At 40.7% G+C, this 24,990-nt stretch overlaps 2 protein-coding genes across 3 annotated transcripts in view; one reads left to right on the forward strand and one right to left on the reverse strand.

Annotated features, from left to right (window-relative positions):
- Positions 1-1,454: 1,454 nt before the first annotated feature.
- On the reverse strand, positions 1,455-7,936 carry LOC119461013 (guided entry of tail-anchored proteins factor 1). Its single transcript, XM_037722183.2, has 5 exons — positions 7,476-7,936; positions 7,139-7,304; positions 6,704-6,771; positions 5,675-5,789; positions 1,455-1,689 (listed from the first exon to the last, which is right to left on the reverse strand). Exons 1-5 carry the CDS (start codon positions 7,560-7,562, stop codon positions 1,619-1,621), a joined length of 507 nt encoding a protein of 168 aa, XP_037578111.1. The 5' UTR covers positions 7,563-7,936; the 3' UTR covers positions 1,455-1,618.
- Positions 7,937-7,971: 35 nt separating this feature from the next.
- LOC119461011 (brefeldin A-inhibited guanine nucleotide-exchange protein 3) overlaps positions 7,972-24,990 on the forward strand; it is a 106,993-nt gene continuing 89,974 nt past the window's right edge. For both annotated transcript variants that reach the window (XM_037722181.2, XM_037722182.2), the window contains exons 1-9: positions 7,972-8,349; positions 8,456-8,507; positions 8,590-8,671; positions 11,488-11,622; positions 14,798-15,004; positions 17,857-17,893; positions 21,225-21,297; positions 21,391-21,498; positions 22,384-22,545. In XM_037722181.2, the coding sequence (XP_037578109.1) occupies positions 8,265-8,349; positions 8,456-8,507; positions 8,590-8,671; positions 11,488-11,622; positions 14,798-15,004; positions 17,857-17,893; positions 21,225-21,297; positions 21,391-21,498; positions 22,384-22,545 (941 nt within the window). In that variant the 5' untranslated portion in view covers positions 7,972-8,264. The remainder of the gene's footprint in view (positions 8,350-8,455; positions 8,508-8,589; positions 8,672-11,487; positions 11,623-14,797; positions 15,005-17,856; positions 17,894-21,224; positions 21,298-21,390; positions 21,499-22,383; positions 22,546-24,990) is intronic.

Genomic DNA, 24,990 nt, shown 5'->3' on the forward strand with positions numbered 1-24,990 from the left:
TGAGGATTGAGAAGTTGCTTATACCGCTCCGTTGTCTTTCATATATCAATTGCTTAGACTGACCATATTACTGCGAAATATATGCATTTTTTTACTGACTTTTCAAACCGTTTTTCTTTCCTTTGTTCTCACAGGAAGGCACGAGTGCCAACTGTACGTTTGGGATGAAACGGTTGGAAGGAATGTGACCGAATGTAAAAAAGTTTACAAGAACTACTGTAGCCGTAGAAAGCACCGGGTTTTCTCTCGCAAGGAATGCACTTAGAAACATAAACAAAGCTGAATTCTCTAAATGTTGTACGCTTCTTCACACTCCTTTGCAAAAAGTATTCAGCGACATTTTATTCCAGCCCGCGGCATCCCGCATATCTGTATACTCGAACATCTTGAACAGGAAATTGTGCAGCAAATCCCACTTTTCACTTCCATCATGACATATTACAGGCATCATATGTTTTCTCAACGTCATTACCCTAAATTGCATCAGGAAACCATACATTCTGTCACAACTGGTCCACACCTTACACCATCGATGCTACCAGAGCTCGATGGAACGTGAACATTCATGTTCCCACGAACTCTCTTTGCTTTCCTGGTCTTCCACCTGAAAAATTACAGTGCGAACAAGCTGTCGCAATGGTACTGTCTGAGACACAAGGCTGCGTTTACTAAGTCATAATTCTTTCTTATAATGGCCGGCACCCACCTATATAATAACCTCGGGCTGTGATAAGACTATTGCGCATCTAGGCCATTTGTGGCTGCCCACGTTTCACTGAGGTAAGACAACTACTAAACATTAAAGATCTTGGCCAATATTAAAGAAGACAGGAATATAAACGTGTGGTGAACTGACAGCATATTTGTCTTTCCTGCATGAAACAAACAGTAAGTGTCCCTCAGGCATATTGGAAATTTTGCTCGCAAGACTAAGCGATATTGAACTATACTTAATTTCCAGGAAAAAAAAAATAAGGCTTGCTTGCTTATTTCTTTCACTGTTAACTTTTTTTTCTTTCTCTGCAGCAGCAGTTACTCTTTATAACTCTTCGAAGAATTAGACTCTGTTAGTCTGACTTCTTAATCGAGCAGATCTGTTCATGTTTGTCAGCGGGCGCATAACGCCATGCTTGGTTATTTAAAGTGAATGTTCAATGCAATTTACCATATTTCATGTAGTTGTCTAATATTTTGCCATAGCTATCAATGCTTCGCCTTTTGGGTGAAAGTGCAACTTTTTAATTACTATACTACTGTAAACGTTCCGAGCACAAGCTAAATGGCTTGCAACTTGGCATGTGCTGTTGCAGTCATATGACATCATGAAATGTTGATTACATGGACCACGCCGTTTACTAAAATTTTGTGAAAAGAGTTTGGCTGCATGCTGGACAGGTAGTCTGTCAGCTTCTTAGTTGTGCATGGAGATGCACTATACTGTACTAAAACAAGTCTTTCAATAAAGGGAGGGTTTTATTTAAGGCTTAGCCAAACACACATGCACACACCACACAACAATTTTATGTTATGCCCAGTTTCTCACAATAATGCACACGCATGAAGTGAAAAGTCAGGAATTGATGTAGTCTAACGTCTACTGCCGATGATGCCAGATGAACTATAGGTGCTTTGCAATCTGTCGCCCGACTGAACCTGACACCAGGAGCCAAGGTGTGAGCCCAATCCCACCTGCAAGATAAAATGCCAAAGACAGTGCTAGAGACACAGTAAAAAGAATTCTCAGACTCGCACTAGACATTACGCTCATACATGGTACATAGGACTTGATGGTCAACTCCAGAGCATGCTCCACAAAAATAAGTTCCACTGGTCTATTTAGAGTAGTTTTTCTTTGCTTCATGAATTAAAATGCATGTTCATTTGTTTCCTTTCATGCGAGAGCGTATGTCGCATCATTTGTCTTGGAGACCTTTGCTCTGAGGGCAAGGCACAAGTCGGCACCAAATTAATTGTATCCACGCACATTCCTATCTGCACATCAACAAATAACTGCTACAAATGGACCTAGTCAACCTCACCACAATGATTTAGGCACTTTCGGTACATGTTTATAACCTACCTCTGCAATTAACTCGCACACCCAATTCCAACACCAGAAAGAAAGAATTTACGCGCGTATAACCCACGGAAATACAGCATACGACAACGCTCAAACCTTTGTCAATTCAAATATCAAATCAACACAGTCTCCAAGTCTCCGATCACAGATAAACGATTCATCTACGTCGTATCTTCGGCCAGCGGCTCGGTTCCCTACCTCTTAAGCTTCTGCTGCGCTCTAAAGTACTGCCGCCGAGCGTGCGCTATTAACTAACTACTAACACAGCCAAAACGCCAAATGGCGAGCCAGAAGAAAACGAAAAAAACGGAGAGAGATGAATGGGCAACCATGAAAGAGGGGAGAAGACAGAGGGGAAGGGTGGGGTTCCCTAAGTGATAACGAAACTGAATAGCAGAGAACTTCGCCTTGAAATGTGGCTTTCCGGCAGCGCGCGCTCCACTGCCGTGAAGCCCCACCTCAAGGCGAAATTCGCGCTGTCGTGAAGTCACACCTCAAGGGATATAACCCGCGTACTAACTTGTGTTCTTGAATTATTGGTGCAGGTTATACGCACAAAAATACGGTATTTGATACAGTGCCTGAATCATGACAATTTTGTAATGAAAGAGCATCCTGGCTTCGCAACATCTATTTGTCTATCAAAGCAGATAGTTCTATTGTTAATTGTTTTGAGAATAGGCGTTGTCTACACATGACATCATTAAACATCACACCTGGCTTCTTGTGGGTTTTCAGCAACTGGTTGCGCATAGTGCTGCACTGGTGTAGAAATGCCAAACGGTGTTTTATGATTTACTCAATCCCAGTCACAGCTGTGATGCCAACGTTTTTATGCAGTCTAACAAATTCTGATTTTGATGCATTTCAGTATTTCCACAGATGTTTGGATTCTCTTGCAGCAAGCACTAATGACTACAGTATGCCAAAACAATGGCCTGCAAGATAACATCACTTTTTATGATGTAGACATTTGTGATCTCGGAGGCCATGCAAGGCAGTCGCAAGTGCAAAAATTTGACGGAGTGCTAACAAAGCTGGGAAGCTCTTGATGGAAATATGTTGATGTGTGTCTCTTGGTGATAAGTCTCAAAGCTTTGAGTATGCCACTCAACAGTTCACAGATGGTTATACGTTTGCTTTCTGTTGTTTTCATTGTACACATAAATGTTTGACATTTTGTTTGAAAAATTGTTTCACATATCGAAGAGGAAGCCAGAAGCCCCTTTGTACAGTTTGAACACCACCTATATAACAGTAAAAGGAGTAGCAATAAAAGAAGTTGGACCTCCTTATCAGTTTCTTCAGCAAGTATCACCATCATGCATATCGCAATAGTGTTGAAGGACTTTGCTGAAGCCAGTCGTGCTCACTAGGGGTACTCATGGCCTAATCTCATAACTAAAATTATTTCTTTTGAACTCAACTAGAAATTTTCGGTGTTATGAGGCACATGAAACAAGCAGTGATGTCCCAGATACACTGTATAGCACCACCACAGAGGAGCACTGGTATGAGTAAATAATCTCAGCTTCAATGCTTGCCTTAAACACACAACATATCAGTAATGCAACCTACATCTGCAATGTGACATTAAAAGCCAGATGCACTTCATCTTGGCAACAAGTTCGATGAAATGCAACATTTACAATACGAAGCTTGTATTGCCTCACAAGTGTCGGTGCCATTGTAGGTGTGACCGCAAAAAACCTGTGAAGGAAAACGGTGGGAAAGACTAAGAATAGACCGCTGGTGAAACACGTGAGGCGTGCGCCCGTAACACGTGACGGGAGCACCCAATCAGGAGCGGGCACGTGCCGGGAGAAGGGAAAGGGATGGAAAGGGCCTCGCACGCATTGCGTTGGGTCTCCTTTTCAGTGCACGCTCAGCAAACGGATGGGAAGGCCGGCAGTCGTTCGGTCGGCGGTGGAACAGGCTGCTTTTGACGAGAAACGCCGTCAACAACGCCGGGAGCAGGCTCGCGCTTGCCGTGCGGATCCTGCGTTCAAGGCAGCCCAAGCCCAGGCTCAATTACAGCGGCAGGCAGCGGATCCCACGTTAAAAGCCCATCTTACAGAGGCCCAGCGTCAACGAAGAGCAGCGAACCCCGAGGCCAGGGAATGCGACACCCAATTTTGAGGGTACAACAAGCTTCGTGTGCCCCCCTGTTCCGGGTAGGGGAAGGGCCGCTGAATTTAAAAAAAATCATAAAGCACATTGCTGCATTTCCACCTAAGAACACAGCCCAGTGGCAACAAGAAGGCAAAATAACCAACTGCTAGAGTAATTGAGAAGCAAACAAAATCTCTCGAGCGCTGGAAAGATGTTGCAACTTGAAAAAAAGCCATCTGAATTTGTTTTGGCAGTGTGTTGCCTCCACCTTTAAAGGTTGTGCCATCTTGGCTAGCAAAAATATACAAAATATATACATTTTTCCTTTACCTGAAGTCTGCGGCAGTATCGGCAATAATTAAATTTTTTATGCTTGGGCAAGGATGCACATATCATGCTTCTTGAATATTTACAGCTTTTTTTATAGCTTTACCAAGTGTTCTTCGTGAAAATTGAAATACTTATACAACAGAAAGAACATTGATGCCTTTGAACTTGGGCAACGACATGGAGCTTTAAGCATTCCATGAACTGTTAAATCACCTAATCATTCAATATCAACAGAGATAAAATCAACCCTCCTCTTGAAGTGAGTTAGGAAATGAATTTCCTTTTTCTGGCTGTACAATGTATACTGCTATTAAAAAAAAATTTAAATGAATGGTTGCTAACTTGCAGGCAGGAGATTATGCAGTCACTAGTGTGAGAAATGAACAGATGGAATTTTTCAGGCAGATGTTTCAGTAAGCTTACTGTACATGTGCATCATAGGTCCCACAAGAGGTCATTGATTCATCTAGTCACCAGCTTTTGAAAACTTGTTAGTACAACAATAGCAATCAATAGATCTCAGATGATAAAGCAAATATTTTGGTTTTATGACGATAATGAATAACCTAACACAGGGTATACGAGTTACATATTGGCTGCAACAAATTCAGCTCCAATCAGCATCATTAGGTGTAGGAATATAAGTTCAGTATATAGATGAGACAGATGAGTAGTTCAACACAGAAATTTTAGTGCCAGATGACCAAAAGATGTACCAATTTCTGAATGTAATGATCTAGGCCTTAGCTGTAGGACAGCGAGACATCTTCAGATGACGGTTATGACGACAACATAGATTAACATCAAACAAGAACTTGCACCTTGAGGCAGTTTAGCAAAACTGTCGAGCTAAGAGAGTATAGATTTATCTTGAAGGAATCCAGGTAGTTATGTTTGTGTGGTGACATAAGCCCAATGGCTAAACCTGAATGCACAAGTAATCATGGAATTGACAAGCAAGGTTTCAGAAAGAAGTTTTGATAACAAACTAGCTCTGCTCAAAGAACCAAGGAGGACAGCTTTCTTTACTCTTCTGAGCTTCAAAGCAGCAGAAGTAAGACAACAGCTTGTCACAGGGTGCAAGGATAACTATGGGAAATTGCACACAGGCTTCAAAACTTTCGACAAATGCTGAACAGATCTATGACTTACCTGGTGAAGTAGATGCAGGTGCAAGTAGTGCACCAAGCGGCGAGAGCCATGCCTCTGGCAAGATCACAACAGGTACTGACCTGTAGTTCCATACAAGGTAGGCGACTGTCAAACCCTGAAACATGGACATCACCACCACATATTTATAAGTAGACTGAAGGCACTTGATGCAGTATTGGTTTGTAGTAATTCTACTATCAAAAGATAGTATATCTCCCTGCCTCTGATAGGTTACGTGTGTCATATGCCAAAATATGCAAAAAGAATGTTCAGAATTAGGAACAATACTTTGCAGTATAGCTACATATAGGAGACCACGCATTATTATGGGCATGTCCAAATTCCGCGTCGCCAAAACACGCTATTCAACTGCAAATCACGGTGATTCAGCAGCTAAATATTCTCAGTCTGACTTAGTATTAGGAGGCAAATGTCATGCTTATTGTTGCTGTTCCCAAATGAGGACGCGATCACGCTGTTGCTGAACTTCATGCTCAGCAAATATGAGGGACACATAGCTGGCATATGCCAGCATTACATTATTACTTCCAGTACACGCACAATACTCACCAAGCATTACAATCTATTGCATAGATTAACACGTTCACTGTGGCAGCCCTATTTAACGCCTTGATTCTTGTGCATGATGATCTACCGGTGGGTCACTTGTCATATTCCTCAGGTGCGTCGTGACCCATCGGTGGTTCACAAATTGTGCCCCTTTGAATCTTTCTCAAGGCAGAGAAAGATGTTGCCACAACACATCGGAATAAAAGCAACAAGATTTCTTTCTCTCCGTTGACTTTGCACACTGCAAGAAAGCCCTGCACAGGCGCATAGTGGGAATAACTACCGTAACCCACCTGTGACCCACGCTGCAGTGAACATTTTAAGCATGCTTGTAACTTCAACTAGAGTTGCAGGTTCTTGTCATCGTGGGGGTTCAATTCATAAGAGGTGGTGAAATTCATTCAAAGACCTTCAGGGACTAATAAGTTAACTGTTAGATACTATAAAGAGCACACTTACCACGAGTGCATAGAGAAGTGCCGTGGCTGCCAGCCTCACCTTGAATGTGTACATAGACTTTAGCTGAGCTGATAAAAGCAAAAATACAAATGTCACAATGCAGGCCGCATTTCGATCAAAACAAACATACAATTTTTTATTTTTTTTATTTGTGTGGATCGGCTGAGTGGCTTGATATGGAGATATTGGACTGGCAAGTGATACATAACATTCACGTGAAACACTGAGAGTTGAGCATGCTTCGAGAGGATCGACAAATGCAGTGCTCACTAAACGAAACTGCTAATTTAACAGTCAGGCGATTTCACCTGAACAGCCGGTAAACGACGCGTACTACTTGCTCCTAGTAAGAGTGGGAACAAAATGTTTCGCATATTATTGGCGAGGTAATTAAAGTTCTTACACACAGATCGTGCTGATTACACCACAACTTACCCTGGTGTGCCAGCTCTTCCGACATCTTGTTAATCTTTCGTTGTATCTTTGCATACTTCGCGAACTCGTCCACTATGTTCATGCTTCCAAGTTCGGCCCTGAGATCACATACTTGCCGACGCAAGTTAGTTTCCATCTCTGTCTCCTGTGAAATCACCTGAAGCACCTGGAAATCAATGTAGGAAAATAATGAGCAATATAAAGTGAAAACCATGCAGCGCTTCTCGGTAAGCTCAAATCAGCAACTTCAAATAAGCTCAGTTAGTTTGTTGTACTACTCATATTTCGCAGTTTAGTGAGAACACCACGGGAACACAGTGCCACGATGTGTACTTGCCATTCTGACGATCAATGGGATGAATGCCGTAAACATGCCGCAGAACGTCACGAACCAAAAGAAGACATAGCTTTCTTGAGTTCCCATGCTAAAGCCTTGACGTTAATTAAACGATAAAAACTGTTATCAACTGCCGAAAAGTATCCGACAAGTAGATGCCGGTCGCTTCATTAGCAGGTTACGATCACAATGCAGTCGAGTGTATCTTTTGGGATGGAAGAACAATCGCAACCGCAGTCGAATACAAATAGTCGCAGGTAGCTTCTTCCCTTGGCGATCTTGACGTTGTCGTCCAAGAAAAACTTTCGTTTCACACAGGTGTCAAAGTGCCTTTTTCCATTCACGTATTGATTATATTCGGGCTTCTCGGCTGCTAGCGCAGCCAGCGATTGTTACGAGAGTTCTAGGTGTCGCTAGACGTTTCCTGTTTTGGTTTCACTTTTCCCGTATGTCGCCGGCGACGGAGTGAATGATCGGTCCATATTTTTAATTTTCACTGCCATCGTAAAGCTCGCCCATACCAGTTCCGTGTACGCTCATCTGAATAATACTGCATTCAGACTATCCACTACGTCCCCCGCCTGCATTACGGCGCCTGACCGCGCGAAAAACAGATTTTATTTGTCGCGGCTTTGACGTGCTTCCCTGACAGCTGTGCTCACAAGTTGTCGAGTGTTTGCGGTTGCTTCGTGGACTGCAGTGCGCGCCCATGCTGCATCTACACGTACTGTTTGAGCACGTTGAGCAAACCCCGGCAAGATGTGACACAGCCGAGCGTCTGCTTTAAGCATGGAAGACATATTCTACAAACTTGTAAAGGAAGCTTCACATCAGAAGCACCCTGCTTTGCGTCAAGCATGCCAGGAAGCTCAAGGTATGAAGTTCTAAACCAACGAAACTACTAGCCATTTTTCCTGACCAGTTTGTTATATACAATCGTAGATAACCGTGCACTATTAACCTGTCTCTCGCACTTGCAGAGGCCTTGGCAAACAAGCACGCTTTGTTAAGGAATCCGCCATATGAAGTCAGGTAAACATGATTTTGTCCTTTCTAGTTTGACCTTCTTTCGTTGCGTATTATTAGTTGCTAGATACAGCTGTATTTTTTTCAGGCAAAAATGCTTTGACGCTTTGCAACTGGCGCTGGAATCCAAAGAAAAGAAGCTTGTTTCCCTGTCCTTTAGTGGCTTACAGGTACGTTCTTGTGTTTGCTTAGCGCAAAAACACCAGCTTTGCTCACTTTAGTACCATACATGGATTGCCAAATATAGCTGCATACCTAGAATGTGCTCTTCATTACCCCAGCAGCAACGCTGCTCGCATAGCTTTCCTTAAGTTTTGCTTGTGTTGTGTTGCACCTTTAACGTAGTTTGTGTCCTCTCCCTTCGGTATTCCCCAATATCCGTGTATCACTATTGCAGCGACACTGTGTTTCTTCAACGGCGCAGGTTCCTGTCATGCTTCTCTCATGCTGAAGTGGCACATATTGTAAAACCATTAAGGCTTACTAGTTAACATAGAGTGGGAGTTTATCACATAGCTTGCACCACATAAGGCCTCTTTAATTAATTCCTTATATTGTAGTTACGTCCTTACACCAATGCCATAATGATGCTTTGTTTACAGAGCAACGTCAACAGCATACACTGTAATTAATGGTCAGCACCTAAAGGTGTAATGACTACTGTAATATGGGCAACATATTCACATCATGCAGCACCAACGTTCCTCTATCCTAACCAGTCTGATATACTGCCAGATCAGTGACCTGTGCAACAGGTGTACAGAGTTGAATTTTTTTAATCTATGCTATTTGCTTACACCAGAGTAATTTAAATTTATACCTTTGAGGCAAGCTTTTCTTTTGCTTTTGTCTTGCATTCAAGAACCATCATTACTGCTGTCTGCATGGTTATTGATAGCATCGACCAGTGGTTCTCAAACATTTACCATCGTTAGACTTATTGACCAGCTCGCAGGATATTCAGGGTCTCCCCCAAGCCCATTTTCTTAAAGCATATACAGACAACTCGAGGTTTGGCTAGTGGTGGTGGTGGTGGTGAAACTTTATTTCCAAAGAGGGTCCTGAAGGACACCAGACTGTTCGTCAAAGTGTAGAGGGCACCTCCCACATCGGGACGGGGAGCCCTAGGCTCTCCGCTGCTTCGCGGGACTTCTGGACAGCCCAGAGTTGGTCTTGGAGTTCGCTGCTCCTAAGAGCGCTGTCCCACTTGTTCTTGTCCTCCAGATACGAGGCCTGCATCGCGCATCCCCACAACATGTGTCCCAAGTTCATATGTCCACCACACTGTGCACAATTGAAGAATTGTAGGTTTGGCTAGTGCCTTAACAACAATTAAAGAGCTTGTTGTATTCCAATCTGACAAGATTACCCATTACGTGTTGTATATGGTCACTCATCAATCTGTGGGGACTATTTTTTCTTTACTTTGTGTGTCATTTACAGTATCTCTGGATTACCGTATGGGTGCTTTCTGTGGTAGTCACTGTGCATTGTCCACAGGAGAAGCAGTATTGTGTGCTGAAACTAAGAGTGGTAGTCTTGCATTCTGTTGAATGCAGTCAGTATTCTTTCGGTTCTGTGTAGGCAGTCTTTTTATTGGTTCTGTGTCAGCTGCATTTCCAATGTTCAATTTCATCTGGATCACATGGGAATAACATGTCCTCATGGAGACAGGTTTCGGCAAACACACTACCACACTTATGCAAAGTCTTTTGATATACAATGCTCTTTAAATATGCATCTACAGAATGGTGTCTAGCAGTCTAGCAGTTCCACTAGCAGTTTTTAAAAGACTCTGGGGGTTTCACACACCATAGCTTAATATTTACTTACATATATTGTTAACAGATAGCACTCTGTAATCATATATTGCACACACCAGAGAGCAGTTTATTGGTGGTGATTTAAATTGCTAGGACTCGTAACAATGTTGTCTCTACCCAAGAGCCTCCTGGCAGCCATTTTTTCTGTTGTGCTGACATTCCAGTTTTGAGGTGCTCACAGATACATATGACCATTAACATGATATCTCTCTAGGCATTGTTAGCTCATTTGCCGCTACGTTTACTATTACTATGACCAGTGAAAATACTTATAGTGCTAGTTTATAAATTGTGCTCATTGTATAACCAAAATTTTAGAGCATGCTATGTAACAGCCTCAAGGTAGTCTTAAAATTGTTCTTAGACATCAGTGTGCTACAGTCATCGTAGAAATCATTTGTAAGTAAATGTGATTTACATTCACTGTAAGATACGCAGTACAGTACTTTTCTTGTAAGATGTGTCATGAACATGAAAACGTCATGCAACCAATTATTTTTAAGGTTTAAATGTACGTTATCGATTTATGCTTATTGTCTAGCAGCTCCACACTCTTAATCATGTTTCGTTTCGCTATGTAACTGCTTAGCATTTTTTTTCTCCTCCAGCATGTATACATACAAGGCTAGATTATCAATGCCATTTCATCAAAATGTGTGGACAATGGGCATAGCATGTCAAAATTGTTTCATTTGCTTTGTAAACCAGATTACATTCATTGGTTTTCTCTGTCTTGATTCTTGTTGAGGTTCTAAAAAGCTTGAATGTGGCATTTGAACAAATGTTTCTTTCAATTTCTTTTCAATATAGCAAAGGCTAATAATTTACAGTCCATGCACACTTTAAATTCATTTTGAATCTGGTAGCAGAAAATGGAACAGTTTCATCACCGGTTATATTCTAGAATCTTGATGACAACTGCCTTATCGATCCTTTAGTATGACCGTTTTAGCATACTAATTCTGAACTCTACTGTACACATATAGAGCTTGAAGTTAGGCTTGCATAGTTGGTTAACAACTGCTGCAATTTGTCAGTTTAGACAGGAACATTTGCAGTAAACAATGATCAGATCTTAATGTCCCATTTTTTATAATGCTCATTTGCCTTGCACATGGTCACATATTCCTTTCAACGCACTTGTCATTTCACGATCCTTGCAGCAACTGCTTCGAGAGCAGCTCTTCAATCCAAACCTGGAATGTGATGACGAACAGCTTTGGCTGCCGTCTCAACTGATGAGAGCCATCTCATCTCTGGCCTCTCACACAGAGGAAGCACAAGTCGAAGGCTTGAAAGTAAGCTTACCCTGATAATAGGTATTCTTTGACACTGAGTCGAATATGGCGATAAGTTCTGCATTTCTATAAGGAATGTGCAGTTACCACAGTCAGGATAAAAACTGCTTACACGTGCACATAGGACAGCACTCATGCAAATACAAATTTATTCCACCATCACTCTTTACAAAAGTTCAGGGATTGTGAGGCACAGTGACACTGATGCGTGTTAACCTGGCAGCTTGTTGCCAACAGCACAGCATTCCTCAACGAGAGTTCACACCTGCTTAAAATAATGCCACAATTAACAGATTTGAAAATTCAATTGCTATTGAGCTTGGTTAAAAGAAAAGAGGGGGTGGGGAGCGAGATGTGTAAGCCACATCTTTTTGCCTTTGCTTGAAAATAGAGTTGCGTTCCTATCAAGTAATTTAAAGTAAGGCTGACTTCCAAAAAAATAAATGTCATAAATGTCAAAAAAAAAAAAATTAATTTCACTTTGTTGAAGAGCCCTGGGAGATGCTCATGTGTTAAAAATTTGTTTTAGTTTGTATGTGAGATAATGCAGATTTGGCTGGTCCCATCACGGCTGGACTTCGGAAGTTGACTTTACATGTGCTTCCTTTTATTTATATTTATTTTCCAGCAGTGCCATAAAACTTTAATTTTGGCTGGGTTGCATTTATGTTTCTATTGGATTCTGTCTTTGTGCTCTCCTTTTTGAACATGTTTCTACACTTCTACACCACTCGGCACACCTCCTCCCCCATTTGCCTCCCGTTATAGTAGATAGAAGTAATGAAGGATTGAAGGCAACACGCTGGCTGTAGTGTACATTCAGTGATCGCTCATATGATGAACAACCTTTTAAAGGGCTTCTGCATAGTGTCAGTTCTCAAGTACTCATTGCTTTTGGAAACTAAACTGTAATTCTTGGATGGGCTTTGTTATGGCCTGACACCTGCATAGATGGCTTCACATTCATGTATGTGTTTCAGCTTGCAAATTGCATGTTGTACATATATCCTAGATGATGTACTTCCGAGCAAGTGGAACGATCAACATTAAGTGTAATGTTAAACACAAGGCACAAGTATCATGAACTCTTGGAAATCTCATGTCGCTTGAAAAAAAAAGGTGGCCTTTTGGACAGAAGTGGACATGCTTTCAAGAATTTATTTCGCAGCTTATTCACTTCTGTACTGCAATGTACTTTTTTGTTCAAATATAGAGCATTTTTATTCTAGCAGGGCTAATAAGGCCACATCTACCTAGCAAACCTTTCTATGGGCACAATTTAGGACGACCACCACTGCATGTGTTTGCTCTTAACTTTATAGCATGGCTTCACACTATAGAAAGGTAGAAAATAGAGGGGGCTGAATATCAACTTTTTCGAATATGAATCAAATATCAAATAGCCAAACACAGACCTATATATTTACAGCAGAAATATTTCTTTCGGTATAATCAGGCACCACATTTGTACTGACTAGTGAAAAATGGACAGCTAACTATCACGGACAATTAGGCTCAGTTTTAAACACAAGATCAATAATTATCATTAAAAAATCTGCCACGAATAGCCTCTCAACATCTTTAGAGTCTGGCTGCGAACAAGCTATTAAAGAATTAATGGCTGGTGTATGACCAGCTCTCCAAAAATGCTAAATAAATGGTTAGCAAATAAAAAATATGAAGTTGTGAAAAAAAAAAAAAGCTACTGATGGACTTGTGTGCCATAGACACATGTAAAAGGGGCCATTCGCAAGGAAAGTATCACTGGCTGTAGCATAAAAAAGTAAAACTGCTACATAACTAGATTGACAAACACTAAATGACAGACTGCAAGCAAAAATCATAAGTTGCCATCTAGGCTTCCTGCTACAAAACCAAAAACAAAGATTCCATTACCCATTTTGTTTCTGCATTGCTTTTAAAACTGTTTGTCATTGTTTCCCTTCTGATAATTTGCAATACTTTTTTTTTTTTTTTTGCAGACTAGAGAACAGTAACCCAACTTTAACAGTCGGTTGTTGCAAAATATTTGGTTAGCTTTGGTATTCAAAAATACCGAATGGTTCATTTTCAAATGTGAATAGTTAGTGTGTAATATATAATTCATATTCGAAACTTTCGAATATTTGCCCACCCATAGTAAAAAGCTCTTAACACTTTCACTATTCTGGAAAAGGGGGACCTACATCAAATACATATCAAACCTCCTCCAAGAACCGTGTGAGAAATGTAGTGCATCTAGCCTTACTAGTAGGCCACCTGAGCAGAAGGTGCACCTATCTCACAGAATAAGGAATTCAGCTAAGTTTAGGCATATACTTATCCATGTAATGAAACTGTTTGGCAGATATTGTATTGCTTCAAGCCACAGCAGTAGCGAAATGCCTCAGTGTAGTGTGTGTGGCCAGTTTCCAACTATTTCGCGTACATGACACACCTTGTTGCCAGGCTTGGCATTGATTGCTCCTCTGCCTGTGGAGCAGGTGTCATCTCAGGCCTATTGTGTCATTTAATTAATTCCTGTGCAACATATTTTTTTTCCCCTACCATCTGTGTGCCTGCTGTGGCTTAGGTATACCATCGCATTGTGCTACTGAGTGTGCGGTCGCAGGTTCAACTTCTTAACTGCATTCTGATGGGAGTGGAATGGAAAAGCACTTGGTTTATTTTTATTTAGCTGCATATTATAGAACCCCAGGTGATCAAAATTAATTTAGAGTTCTACTATGGCACCCATCATAGCCCCTGTGGTGCCCTGGAATGCTAAGTATTTGATTGATTAATTGACAAATGAACAAATGATTCAATCATTAGTTCATTGGCCTCGTCCATTTTGTACTCATGAATCGCTGAATTTCATCACTCTATGATTCTGTTCTCACTGGCAGGTGTAAAGGCTGGTTGCCACAATTTTGATTGATTGAAAGTTTATTAAAGACTTCGAGTATGCAAAAGGAAGTAATGCCTGATGAGGACTTTCCCCCTTTCCTTTTTGTGTCCATGTTTCTTTCGGGTATTCAATTCTTTGCTGATATCAGTAATTTTCTCCTAATACATCAGTACTCATTACAAGTATACATCCAACCATTCCCTGTTCTTGAACGTTTTGAAAGGCTTTGGCGTCATCTCGTGCAATCTTAATCATCACTCAATCACACTGGAAACATTCTTGCAGGTCATCCTACAGTGCTGCTGCCTTCAGAATTGGTGCCTCTCGCAAAATGCAGTCTTCTCGATTGTCACACTGTGCCTGGACATCTACAACCACGGCTCTGCTGGAACCAAGTCTGCCGCTGTGGCTTCGGCCAGCCAGAGCGTGCAGGGCTACGTCTCCTTCCTCTTTGAGTCTGCCGCAGATGATGCAGCAGACGAGGAGGAGAGGGTGAGATGATGGCATGCTTTGTTTACAAAAGGCTGGAAAGAGTACACCGTATGGTACTGTGTTTACCCACTATGCAATCCCATGGCAGCATCATTTAGAAGAGTGCACAAGCACAAGGGATCTTTATGTTCTGATAACGTCACAAGGAATGAAGCCCCCCCACTCTTTTGTATTGCCTCCGGGCCTTTAAGGAGAAATTAAATGAAATAAATGATAAGGTAAAGGCCGATTGCAATGAAATTTCACTTTTGGCTAAATTGGTTAAAAGTTAGTAGTATGTACTGTGAACTAGTAATATGTACTCTGAGGTCATGCCCAGGCACCTATTCTGGTTCCAGATTCTGCATCATTTCTGGCAAGCAGTAATGGCACCACTGTTTTTAGTTTCAGTCTCTCAAAAGCGTCACTTTTTATGAGCCTTTCGTGATGCACCAACTCATATTTTTGCTCGTGGGCTGCTGTGCATATATGCTATCTGAAAGTAGGCTTTTTATGCCGTCTCAAGTTTCATGGCAGTTTGCCTTTCCACCTTAACAAATCATACACTCCGAATACAAACTGAATACAAATCGAATTGAGTCTTGTTATGAATGGAAACATCGCAAGCCAGGACGAACATGAGAATGAAGGTCAGACAGGTAGTGATATAACTTTAAAATTCTTGCCGTGACTTTCCATGACATCGTGAATTTTGACCACATCTCTTTGGCGCTAGCTAATTGTTCATCAAAACAAAATTAGATACCTACCAACTCCCCTGAATTTTACATAAAGTTCACAAATTCAAGCTTTTTCTATGATTTTACTAAGGCCTTCGCCAGGCTTTATGGAATATAAATCCTGTTGACGAAAAAGTTTACTCATCGATCTCGGACCACACATTTAGAAGTCTGATTTCTTAAGGGACACCAAAGGGGTACCTGCTTGGAGCAAGTTTCTTTTGACAGTTTCCTCAAGCAGGCAAAATCGGCGAGTCGCTGAACAAGTCTCTCTGATGTAAAAACAGTGTTGCTTGTCAGTCTGGGCTGTTGCAAGTTTTCTGCTGCTTGTGTGCAGCATCTAGAGGTAAATCATCGTTAACAAAATGCACATGTATCCCACAAGAGATGTGTCTTCAGGCCAGACTCTGAAAAAAGATAATTCTATTTTTCCCCTATTCCCTTCTTGTGTTGTAGCCAAGAGATTTTTAAGAATTTGAGAATTCACAGGTTGATAGGTATGAAACTAGTACATACTAGGTTGCATTTAGAAGCTAGCTGACTAAGCCTAGGAGCTTTCAGAAGCTTTTAAGGAACTGACCGAAATATGCAAAAATAGTAGGTTATTTTTTTAATGTTTTAGAATTGAATGATTTACAATGATTTCTGCAATTCGATTTTAGCTAAGAGAAGATCAGTATTTGATGGGAATATGGCATGACAGAAGAGAGGTGTACAAGACATACTACTTGGCAATCATGCAAATTTGAAGTTTCATAGCATGGTGGTATCGTAGATGATCGCAGAATTGGCAAGGAATAAGCACTAATGCAGGAAAGTGATACCTGGTAATGTTACTCTTTAATGTGGTGGTGATATGGGCAAAAACCAAGTGAAATAAAGTAAATTTCTTATCAACTCTAGTAGGAGGGCTTGTAAAAAAAAAATTTTATTCTGGGGTTTTACGTGCCAGACCGACGATCTGATTATGAGGCACACGGTATTAAGGGACTCCAGATTAATTTTGACCACCTGGGGTTCTTTAACATGTGCCCAATGCACGGTGCACGCACGTTTTTTGCATCTCACCCCCATCGGGATTTGATCCCGCAACAGCATGCTTAGCAGCTTGTAACCCTCTCTCTGAACTAACAGTAAATTTTCTCATATTTAATATAATTATCAGTGATATTACTCATTAATGTAACGAACTAATCATTAACCCCTTTACTGCCGTGACAGTTTTCTGAAAAAATTTTTAAAGTGTGAAATTTCTTTAGACCTGCATATTCTGCCCTAATTTTTTTTCAAAAATATAGGATACCAGGATTGCCTATTACATTTTTACTGGCCATGGTGAAAAATACTAGCAAAATTCATTCTGTATTATAGTTATGTGTCACAATTTCAAAAAAACTGCACATATGCACATGTGCGAAAATGTGGAGAGTTCACGACACGTTAACTCATCATCAACACCAGAGGACGCTCGTTGCGATGATAAATTCCATCATCAGCCGTGTTTAAGGAGATAATAAGTTTGTGGGTGTTGCCACAAAAGGAAATGCATGAATTTTATGGTTAGTAACACATACCAGAGTTTTATGTGTGGCGGCATCGATGCCCCTACCACAGTTTTTGTGCATTGTTCATGAACACAGCGATTCTCGTCGAATAAAAAAAAAAAGAGCCACCAGGGGTGACAGCATGTTGTGTTGAGTTGATATTACTCAGAAAACAGGTAATCCAAATAACCACCAAGGAATGGCATGAAGTATTAGTATGAAAAAAATAATCACTAAAATAAAAGCATAGGCTTTCATAAAAATTGAGGTAAAATGTGCAAAGTTTTCCAAATAATGAATACCAAAATCTTTAAGCCCAACCTATGCATAGGCTCCTCACTTGCAGTCATCTCAGTAACAAACTCATCCCTTGGCATTAAACAAATGTGGAAAAATTATCAGGGCCATCATGTGTCACTCTGGCTGCAATAAATACTGCCTTGAGGCTTCCTTTTAACAGGAAGTTTTGAGCTTCTTTTCCTACTTGCAAAATTCTGTATATGTACTGGGATTGCATGATGTTAACTGTCTGCCTTGCTAACATGTCATTTTTTTGCAACTCACTCACTAACACCACATCCCAAAACAGAAAAGTGTGGACGAAGGATGCGATCCCTATAATGAAGGTTTGTGTTGTTGCTGTTGCTTTCAATGTCTCATCATATTATAACCTACCTCTAACACCTTTCCATGTCTGGTTAGAACCTTTCTTCGTTTATTTTGCAAGCATGACAGCCCGGCTTTCTACTGCACTAAATGCATGTGGTGTTTTTCTTCCTTTTTTTTCTTCCATTTGCTTCAACTTGTGACCTTCCTGCCTGCTTTGTGAAAGTAACCACTATTATAAACATGTCTGAATGTAACAACTGTTCTTGAGAAAAACCTCCGCTAGGATAAATTAGCGAGCCAAGGAATCGGTCCTGCAAAGTAGGCAATCATTTAGCTTCTGTGGAAGACAGCCAATTGACTACACAAGCCTTGAATAATTCATTGGTTTGTTTGTTTGTTCTTTTTTCTGGGGTTTTACGTGCCAAGACCAGTTCTGATTATGAGGCGCGCCGTAGTGGAGGGCTCCAGATTAATTTTGAGCACCTGGGGTTCTTTAATGTGCACTACAACACAAGTACACAGGCGTTTTTGCATTTCGCCTAAATCGAAATGCGGCACGCGGCCGGGATTCGATCCCGCGACCTCGTGCTCAGCAGCGCAACGCCTTAGCAGACTGAGTCACCCCGACGGGTGTTTGTTTGTTTGTTTATTTGTTTATTTGTTTGTTTGTTTGTTAATATATATGGTTTATAATCTCAAATCAACAAGGGCTATGAGAGATTGTAGTGGAGGGCTCCAAATTAATTACTGCCTAGGTTCTTTAATGCACACCTTGCACATTAAAGTGTTCTTCCATTTGTTCCCCATCAAAATACGGCCGTTGCGGCCCGTGAAAAGCCTTCTTTCACTTGTAGGTTATTATGGATAGGAGTTACTGTTTTTGACATTACTGACAACCTTCTCAAGTTATTACATTGAATCCTCCACTTTCCTAAATAATATCAAAGTAATAAACTCCAGATACTTGAAGGGGTCCTGGAACACTTTTCTAATTAATCGTAAAATGATGTCACTATTATATTACGTCATCTCATGAATCTCCTGTTGCAAAGATTTTTGAATCCTTCAAGCACATCGAAGTTTGACATAGTTATTGGACCAATCAGCAGCTTTCTCTCTCCTTTCATTTCCACTAGTGCGCTGGAAGCTACGTAGGAGAGACAGCAATGGGGCGCAAGGGAGCAATATCTAGCTGGCCCCGCCCAAAGGTTGAACGTGAGACGGCTAGTGGCCATAGTATCTACATTACGTTTTTCATCTCGGAGGCCACACGCAGCAAACGCAGCAACGCGCAAATATCGTGTTTGGACTGGCTGTGCAAAGCTGAAATGGCTTTCCTGTCTTTTTGAGATTGCAGACGATTGCAGACATATATTATTTTATTTATTCAACTCAATTGAGCATTAGTTGTATTACTGAGAAGGTTCTCATCATCACGAAATCAGCCAGTATGTGTTGTAGATGAGGCTTCTTGATGACATTGCAGGAGCGAGAGAAAGCAATTTTTCACTACTTTTGACACGAGATTGTAAATTCCCTGCTACATGCATTGTAATATTTGGCTCGCATGCTCACAGGAGCCTCATTAACTGATTGGCAATATTTTCTTACCATGTTCAAAAAGTGTTTCAGGGCCCCTTTAAGATTGTGAAGTATCGAGCTCCCCATTAGGATATAGTATTCTTTCTTTACATGGTAGCAAGGAAGCATGCACTAATTGTTTGTTTAGTTGGTGGCATTCAGTGTCCAAACGTTGCACATTCGTTGTGAGTAATGCGACAGCAGAGTGCCCCGGATTTATTTTGGCTATGTTACGTCCTTTATCAGACTCCAACATCATAGTATACTGATGCGTTTCCACTTTTCTTCATCAGAATGCAGCCATCTCAGCTTTGAAGGGAATGTGAACTTTTGTATGAAGCAAGTAGAACACTTAAGCTACTAGATTACTGTGGCAGATAAAAGCATGTGGTGTTCGTTGTACTACGGCAGCATGCCTAGATTTGTTTCGTATGGAGTTGTGTTGCATCATGAACCTCTTCAGTTAAAACAAGTGTTTAAAGAATTGTAACTCTATGAAGGTATCCCCGGCATCAAGAAGCCCCCTGCATGTATGAAATAATTTTTGTGTTGTTAATGGTCATTTCACAAATGAGCTCATAACATGCATTCACGTTTGATAATATTATGGGTGAAATAATTTAGCCAACAAAACTTTTAAAGGGGGGAGCAAGAGCCTGAGTGTAGTAAATCAGAAGTTGCAAACTTATGTAAAAATGTCTCCCTTTCCTTTTTATTTTCTGTTCCGTACTTCCTTTGTATATATGACTTTTTGGCTGATTGTTAAAGAAAGCAGAACATGTTTGTTAAGTTTAGTGTAACTGAATGCTTATGCGCTGCAATAGTGCCTAGAATGTAACAATAGTGGCATTTTAACAATATTTTTGCTAATGAACAGTGGGGGCTTAGAAAGATTTTATCGCCACAGAACATGCTTGTTTGCTTGTTCTTCTTTTTGTCTTAAAAATTTGTGGGGTTGTGTGAGCAGCAAGCAAGCTTGCCTTTTTGAGTGCAGTAGTCAAGAGTTCTGTATCTATGCAAACAGATTAATAGTTGTTTTTTTTTGTCATTATTGACAACCATTTAATAAGTCGAGGCAGGAATTGCAGAACACCCTTAAAAATGTATGTGCTCAGTTTAAAATAAAAATACAGTGACGATGGGCATTGTGGTATTAAAGTAGGCTATTTACAGATGCTTCAAAGTTCATGTTGAGCAGATCTTGAAGTGCACCAGCACGCAGACAAAAGGTTACAGAAAAGCAGGCAGGACAGCACTGTAACATTTTGTCTGTGTGCCGGTGCACTTTAAGATCTATGCAACATGAACTTTAGCCAATTGACTCGTCTCGCCATCTTGTTGCTCAAAAGTGTTTTCTATTCAAGCAACATCACCTATGTGGCTGACATTTCTCATCTCTGATCAGCATTGTTTTAACTATGACATTTAGGACTACCATAAGTTCGGACTTTTATATCTTTTGTAAATAGTTCATCTGTTCATATAGCTCTCCTTTTTTTTTTAAAGCAGTTGGAGAGCCTATAATAACTTGTATGTCTAAGTATGTATATACAAACCTGCAGTTTATAAAAATGACAGCTGAGCTTCAAGGGAGGTTTTATAAACAAGAATAGTTTAAAGATAAAACATGGCAAATTGTGCTCAAAGCTATTATTACATCTTACATTTTGGTGTGTTAATTGTGAACGATTTCACTCTGTCTCTCTTTAAACTCTATGCTGGAACTTGGTGCGTTTGTAACATCCCCTTGTTTGCTTGTTTTTTCAGGCCATATTTCTCCATTTGATGAAGTCGTGCCTCTGTTCCTTTTCCTCTGTGAAAAGCTGAAAGAAGACAAACGGTGATAAATGGTTCAACTTTGTCATAGCATTTTATGTGACACTGTTAGCCATGCCGTGCTTGCTTACATCTTTGCATTTGACTTTTTCTTTAGGAATGGTGCCAGCTCAACAGCTCCACTGCTACTGCACTGTATTCAGACAGGTCTGAGCTCTCTGAGAGGACAAGCCAGGAAAAGTCAGCCTTTTCTAGACTTTGTTTGGTAAGCGATACATCCTTGTGGATCTTAGGTTTCACCAGTGCATGACGTAATTAATTTTATTCAGCCTTGTTATGTTAGTTTTAGCCAGTACGTATATATGTTTTAGCATTACTCTTTTAGCTGATTGTTGAGACAGAAACTTAAACAGCAGTCCTGGTAGCACTGATACCTTGTGATGCTATGTTCAAACCATGATGATCTGGAATGATCTTCAGTTGTGCGAACCTTCTGGTTGGGGAAATTTATAATAATATTAGGGACTTTAAACGGAATAGTGATTGTGTCGGGTATTTTTGCAGTGAATTTGATTGATTGATTGATTGATTGATTGATTTGGTGTTCCTGCAATACCTTGATATGGACAGTTTCTAAGACAGCCAAAGAAGGCAATAGAAGTCCCATGCACTTTGGTTCATCAGAGTGTCGCAAGATATTGCCACCAAGGCTGCTGTTTGTGATTTGACCAAGGTTTTGTATCACAGCACCAATGTTGAAATGATAGTGCTAAAACATGATAGCAACACTAAAATGTATACTGATTGAAACTCTGTTTAAAAAGTATCTTTGTGTGTCCATTGTCCATGGGTGTTTACACGCACACACATGTGCATGTCTATAACAATTGAAATTTTAGATTTTAGATATAATTGTTTACTGTCACTTGCTTTTTCTGACATACTCATTCTTATTTTCTTTTTTTTCTCGTTGACTCCATTGCTCCTTTTTCTCTACCTTCCTGTTCAATTTTAATATCTGAAAGCTGGTGACTTCACAAAATTCAGTTTTGCAATTACAAAATCTTGGAACCTAAATCAGTTTCTTTTTTTCTTGTTCTTTCATTCTGCTATAATAAGGCAGAGCTTTCATATGCTTTCTCATTTTCAGGCAGCAGCTGTGCCCAAGGCTAGTGGGTTGCCTTGGTTCACCACTGAAGGACAAGAATGTAGTGTCGGCACAGCGCTTTGAAAAAGGTGAAATGGGCAGGGGATCAGGCTGCCTCAGTACCGCACCCTCATACCACGCCGAAGAGGCAAGGCTTGTCTATGGGTGAGCATCACTGTACCAGACTTTTCTCTGCATGACTTCCAAGTGCTTAGTTAAATGTTCAATTGATAAATCATTGTAATGTGTATTGCTATTCACTTGAGCTTAGATGGGAGGCTTTCTATGCTTGAAAGGCTGAAAATTATGAAATGATATGCATATTTCTGCAAGATCATAAATGTTTAGGCTTCATGATTGATTGATTGATCAATAAATCAACAATTCTATCAATTCATTGTTTCGCTCATTCAACTAGTTTAATGTCCCAAAGCAACACTGATGCTATGAGAGACACTGTAGTGGAAGGTACCAAAATAATTTTGGCCACCTGTGGTTTTTTAATGTGCACCTAAATCTACAGAAGTGCATTGGCCAGGAGTCGAACCCGCTACCTCGTGCTCAGCAGCAGATGTCAATATTAAGGCTGTTTTGGTATTGCTAGTAATGATTTGACTCTCTTTAACTGGTATTGACCCATGGTATTGACCCATATAATTCAAAGGAGACCTGCGAGTTCATGTCTTAATTCAACATTAGCTAAAAAAAAAAATGCCACTGTGAACTCTGTGAAGGCTTGTGCTGTCATGTTTCTTAATCAGTCATCTTTTCCTAATGCAAAACAGCAGATTGGTAGTAAAAGTAAGGATTTGTGTGGAGTTGCATCCCCTTCATTGGGGGTAGGGGGGAGGCGACATTGCCATCCACAGGGTCTTGAAGCCAAAGAAATGGTAGGTTCAGAACCGTTGACTGTTGGGCCAGTGTGTGCATCAATGTGTTGTTGAGCGGAATAAGGGTGGAAAGAAACAATGTAGACAGGACAGATGACGTGGACAGAGTTTGTTCTGTCCGCATCGTTTCTTTTGGCCCTTATTCCATTTAACGACACAACAATGGTAGGATGCAGCAAAGCTGGAAGTGGTGCTTAAATGACAACTGCAAAAAATTTCACTTTAGCTAAATTTGCTTAAATGAGTAATATATACTATTGAAGCAATCTTGGCTAAGCTGCAGGGCTGGTAATTGTATAGTTGTTTTGTTATCAGTCGTTAAATAACATCTGAGCAGACCATGCATACACCTGGTGTTTAGTGGATAAATATAAATCTCAGCATGTCAGCTTCGAGATTTTTAAGCGTACCAGGGCATCTCCTAATCTCAGAGGTCATGCCAGGGAGCCGTGCATTCTATAAAAGTTAGCACATTCTGAGTCATGCATCACTTTCAACAAACGGTAATGGCATTTTTTCAATTTCAATATCAGAAACGTGATGCAAAAACATGATGCATCTTCTCATATTTAAAATTTAAGATTTTGCACGGAGGCTGCTCTATCTATATCCATGCTACCTGAAACTTGGCTTTAAACAGTCCCAAATTTTATTGCCCTTTATCTTTAACTAAATATGAGAATTGTTGAGTGCAGATTATGTGCCTCAGGGTAAATGCCATATGGCTCTGATGTGTAAAATCCCTTTCAGTGCCAGGCTTTTAAGGTGATTAGCATTCGTTGCCTACTTCAGCTGTTTTGAGCCTATCCATCTGTCTATGTAGTGTTAAAGAATTTGTAGGACACTTAAGCTTCTCCTTTAAAAGGGGAATGCAATAGCATTCAAAGATCCCTGACTGCTTCTCATGCTTCCCGGCTACTTGTAGCTTATGTAAACGTAATGTTTACCGGGAAACACTGGTGGCAAATGCTATGCACGAAGGCGAGCTTTCTGGTAGAAACGCGGCCTCTTGCATGGGCTGATCGTCTGTTATTGTTTCGTACTTTTAATATTTTACTCTGATAACATTTAACATAAAAGGCATGCGCTGTCGGTGTTTTGTTTCACAACATTTGTTTGTGGGCTGTCATTCTCAAAATTATGAGGAATAACTTTGTAAAGAATGAAAAACAAGGTATGAGCGACTTAAGTAATAGAAGAACTTTATTGTCGTATAGAATATATACAGCAAATTTTGCTACTGGGACACCAACTCTGACTACAGTGCTGACGCCGACACCGGATTTTCTGTGACACGGGGCCCTTAACGACACCCAGGATCATGGAGGTAGTGTGAGCCTAGCGGTCTGGAGCTTGACGGGCAGGGAGGGGCCCAGGCAGAGAGGTGAAACGATTGACGTAACGAATTACAAAGACGTTTAATTACATCACTACGGAGTAGTCAGCTCTACAAGCTTTGTGACGGAGAGCGACACACACTCTTACTTGTGCTGAAGGCTGTTGGCAGGGGCATCTTTATAGTCTTTGGAACGCCCTCGCCCAGGAAAAGGAAAGAGCGAACGCTCTTTCCTTACCAGTACACGCCACTAGATATTTGCTTATGGTCGTGACTCGGTCGTGGTTGTTCCGTTGTCGTCATTCCAGCTGCGTCATCTGACTCTTATCATGCTGTCATCGTCACGCCTTCTACACCGACCCAGTGGCCTAAGTTGTCCAATAG

Source organism: Dermacentor silvarum, chromosome 8, assembly GCF_013339745.2.
Source record: "Dermacentor silvarum isolate Dsil-2018 chromosome 8, BIME_Dsil_1.4, whole genome shotgun sequence".
Taxonomy (NCBI): domain Eukaryota; kingdom Metazoa; phylum Arthropoda; class Arachnida; order Ixodida; family Ixodidae; genus Dermacentor; species Dermacentor silvarum.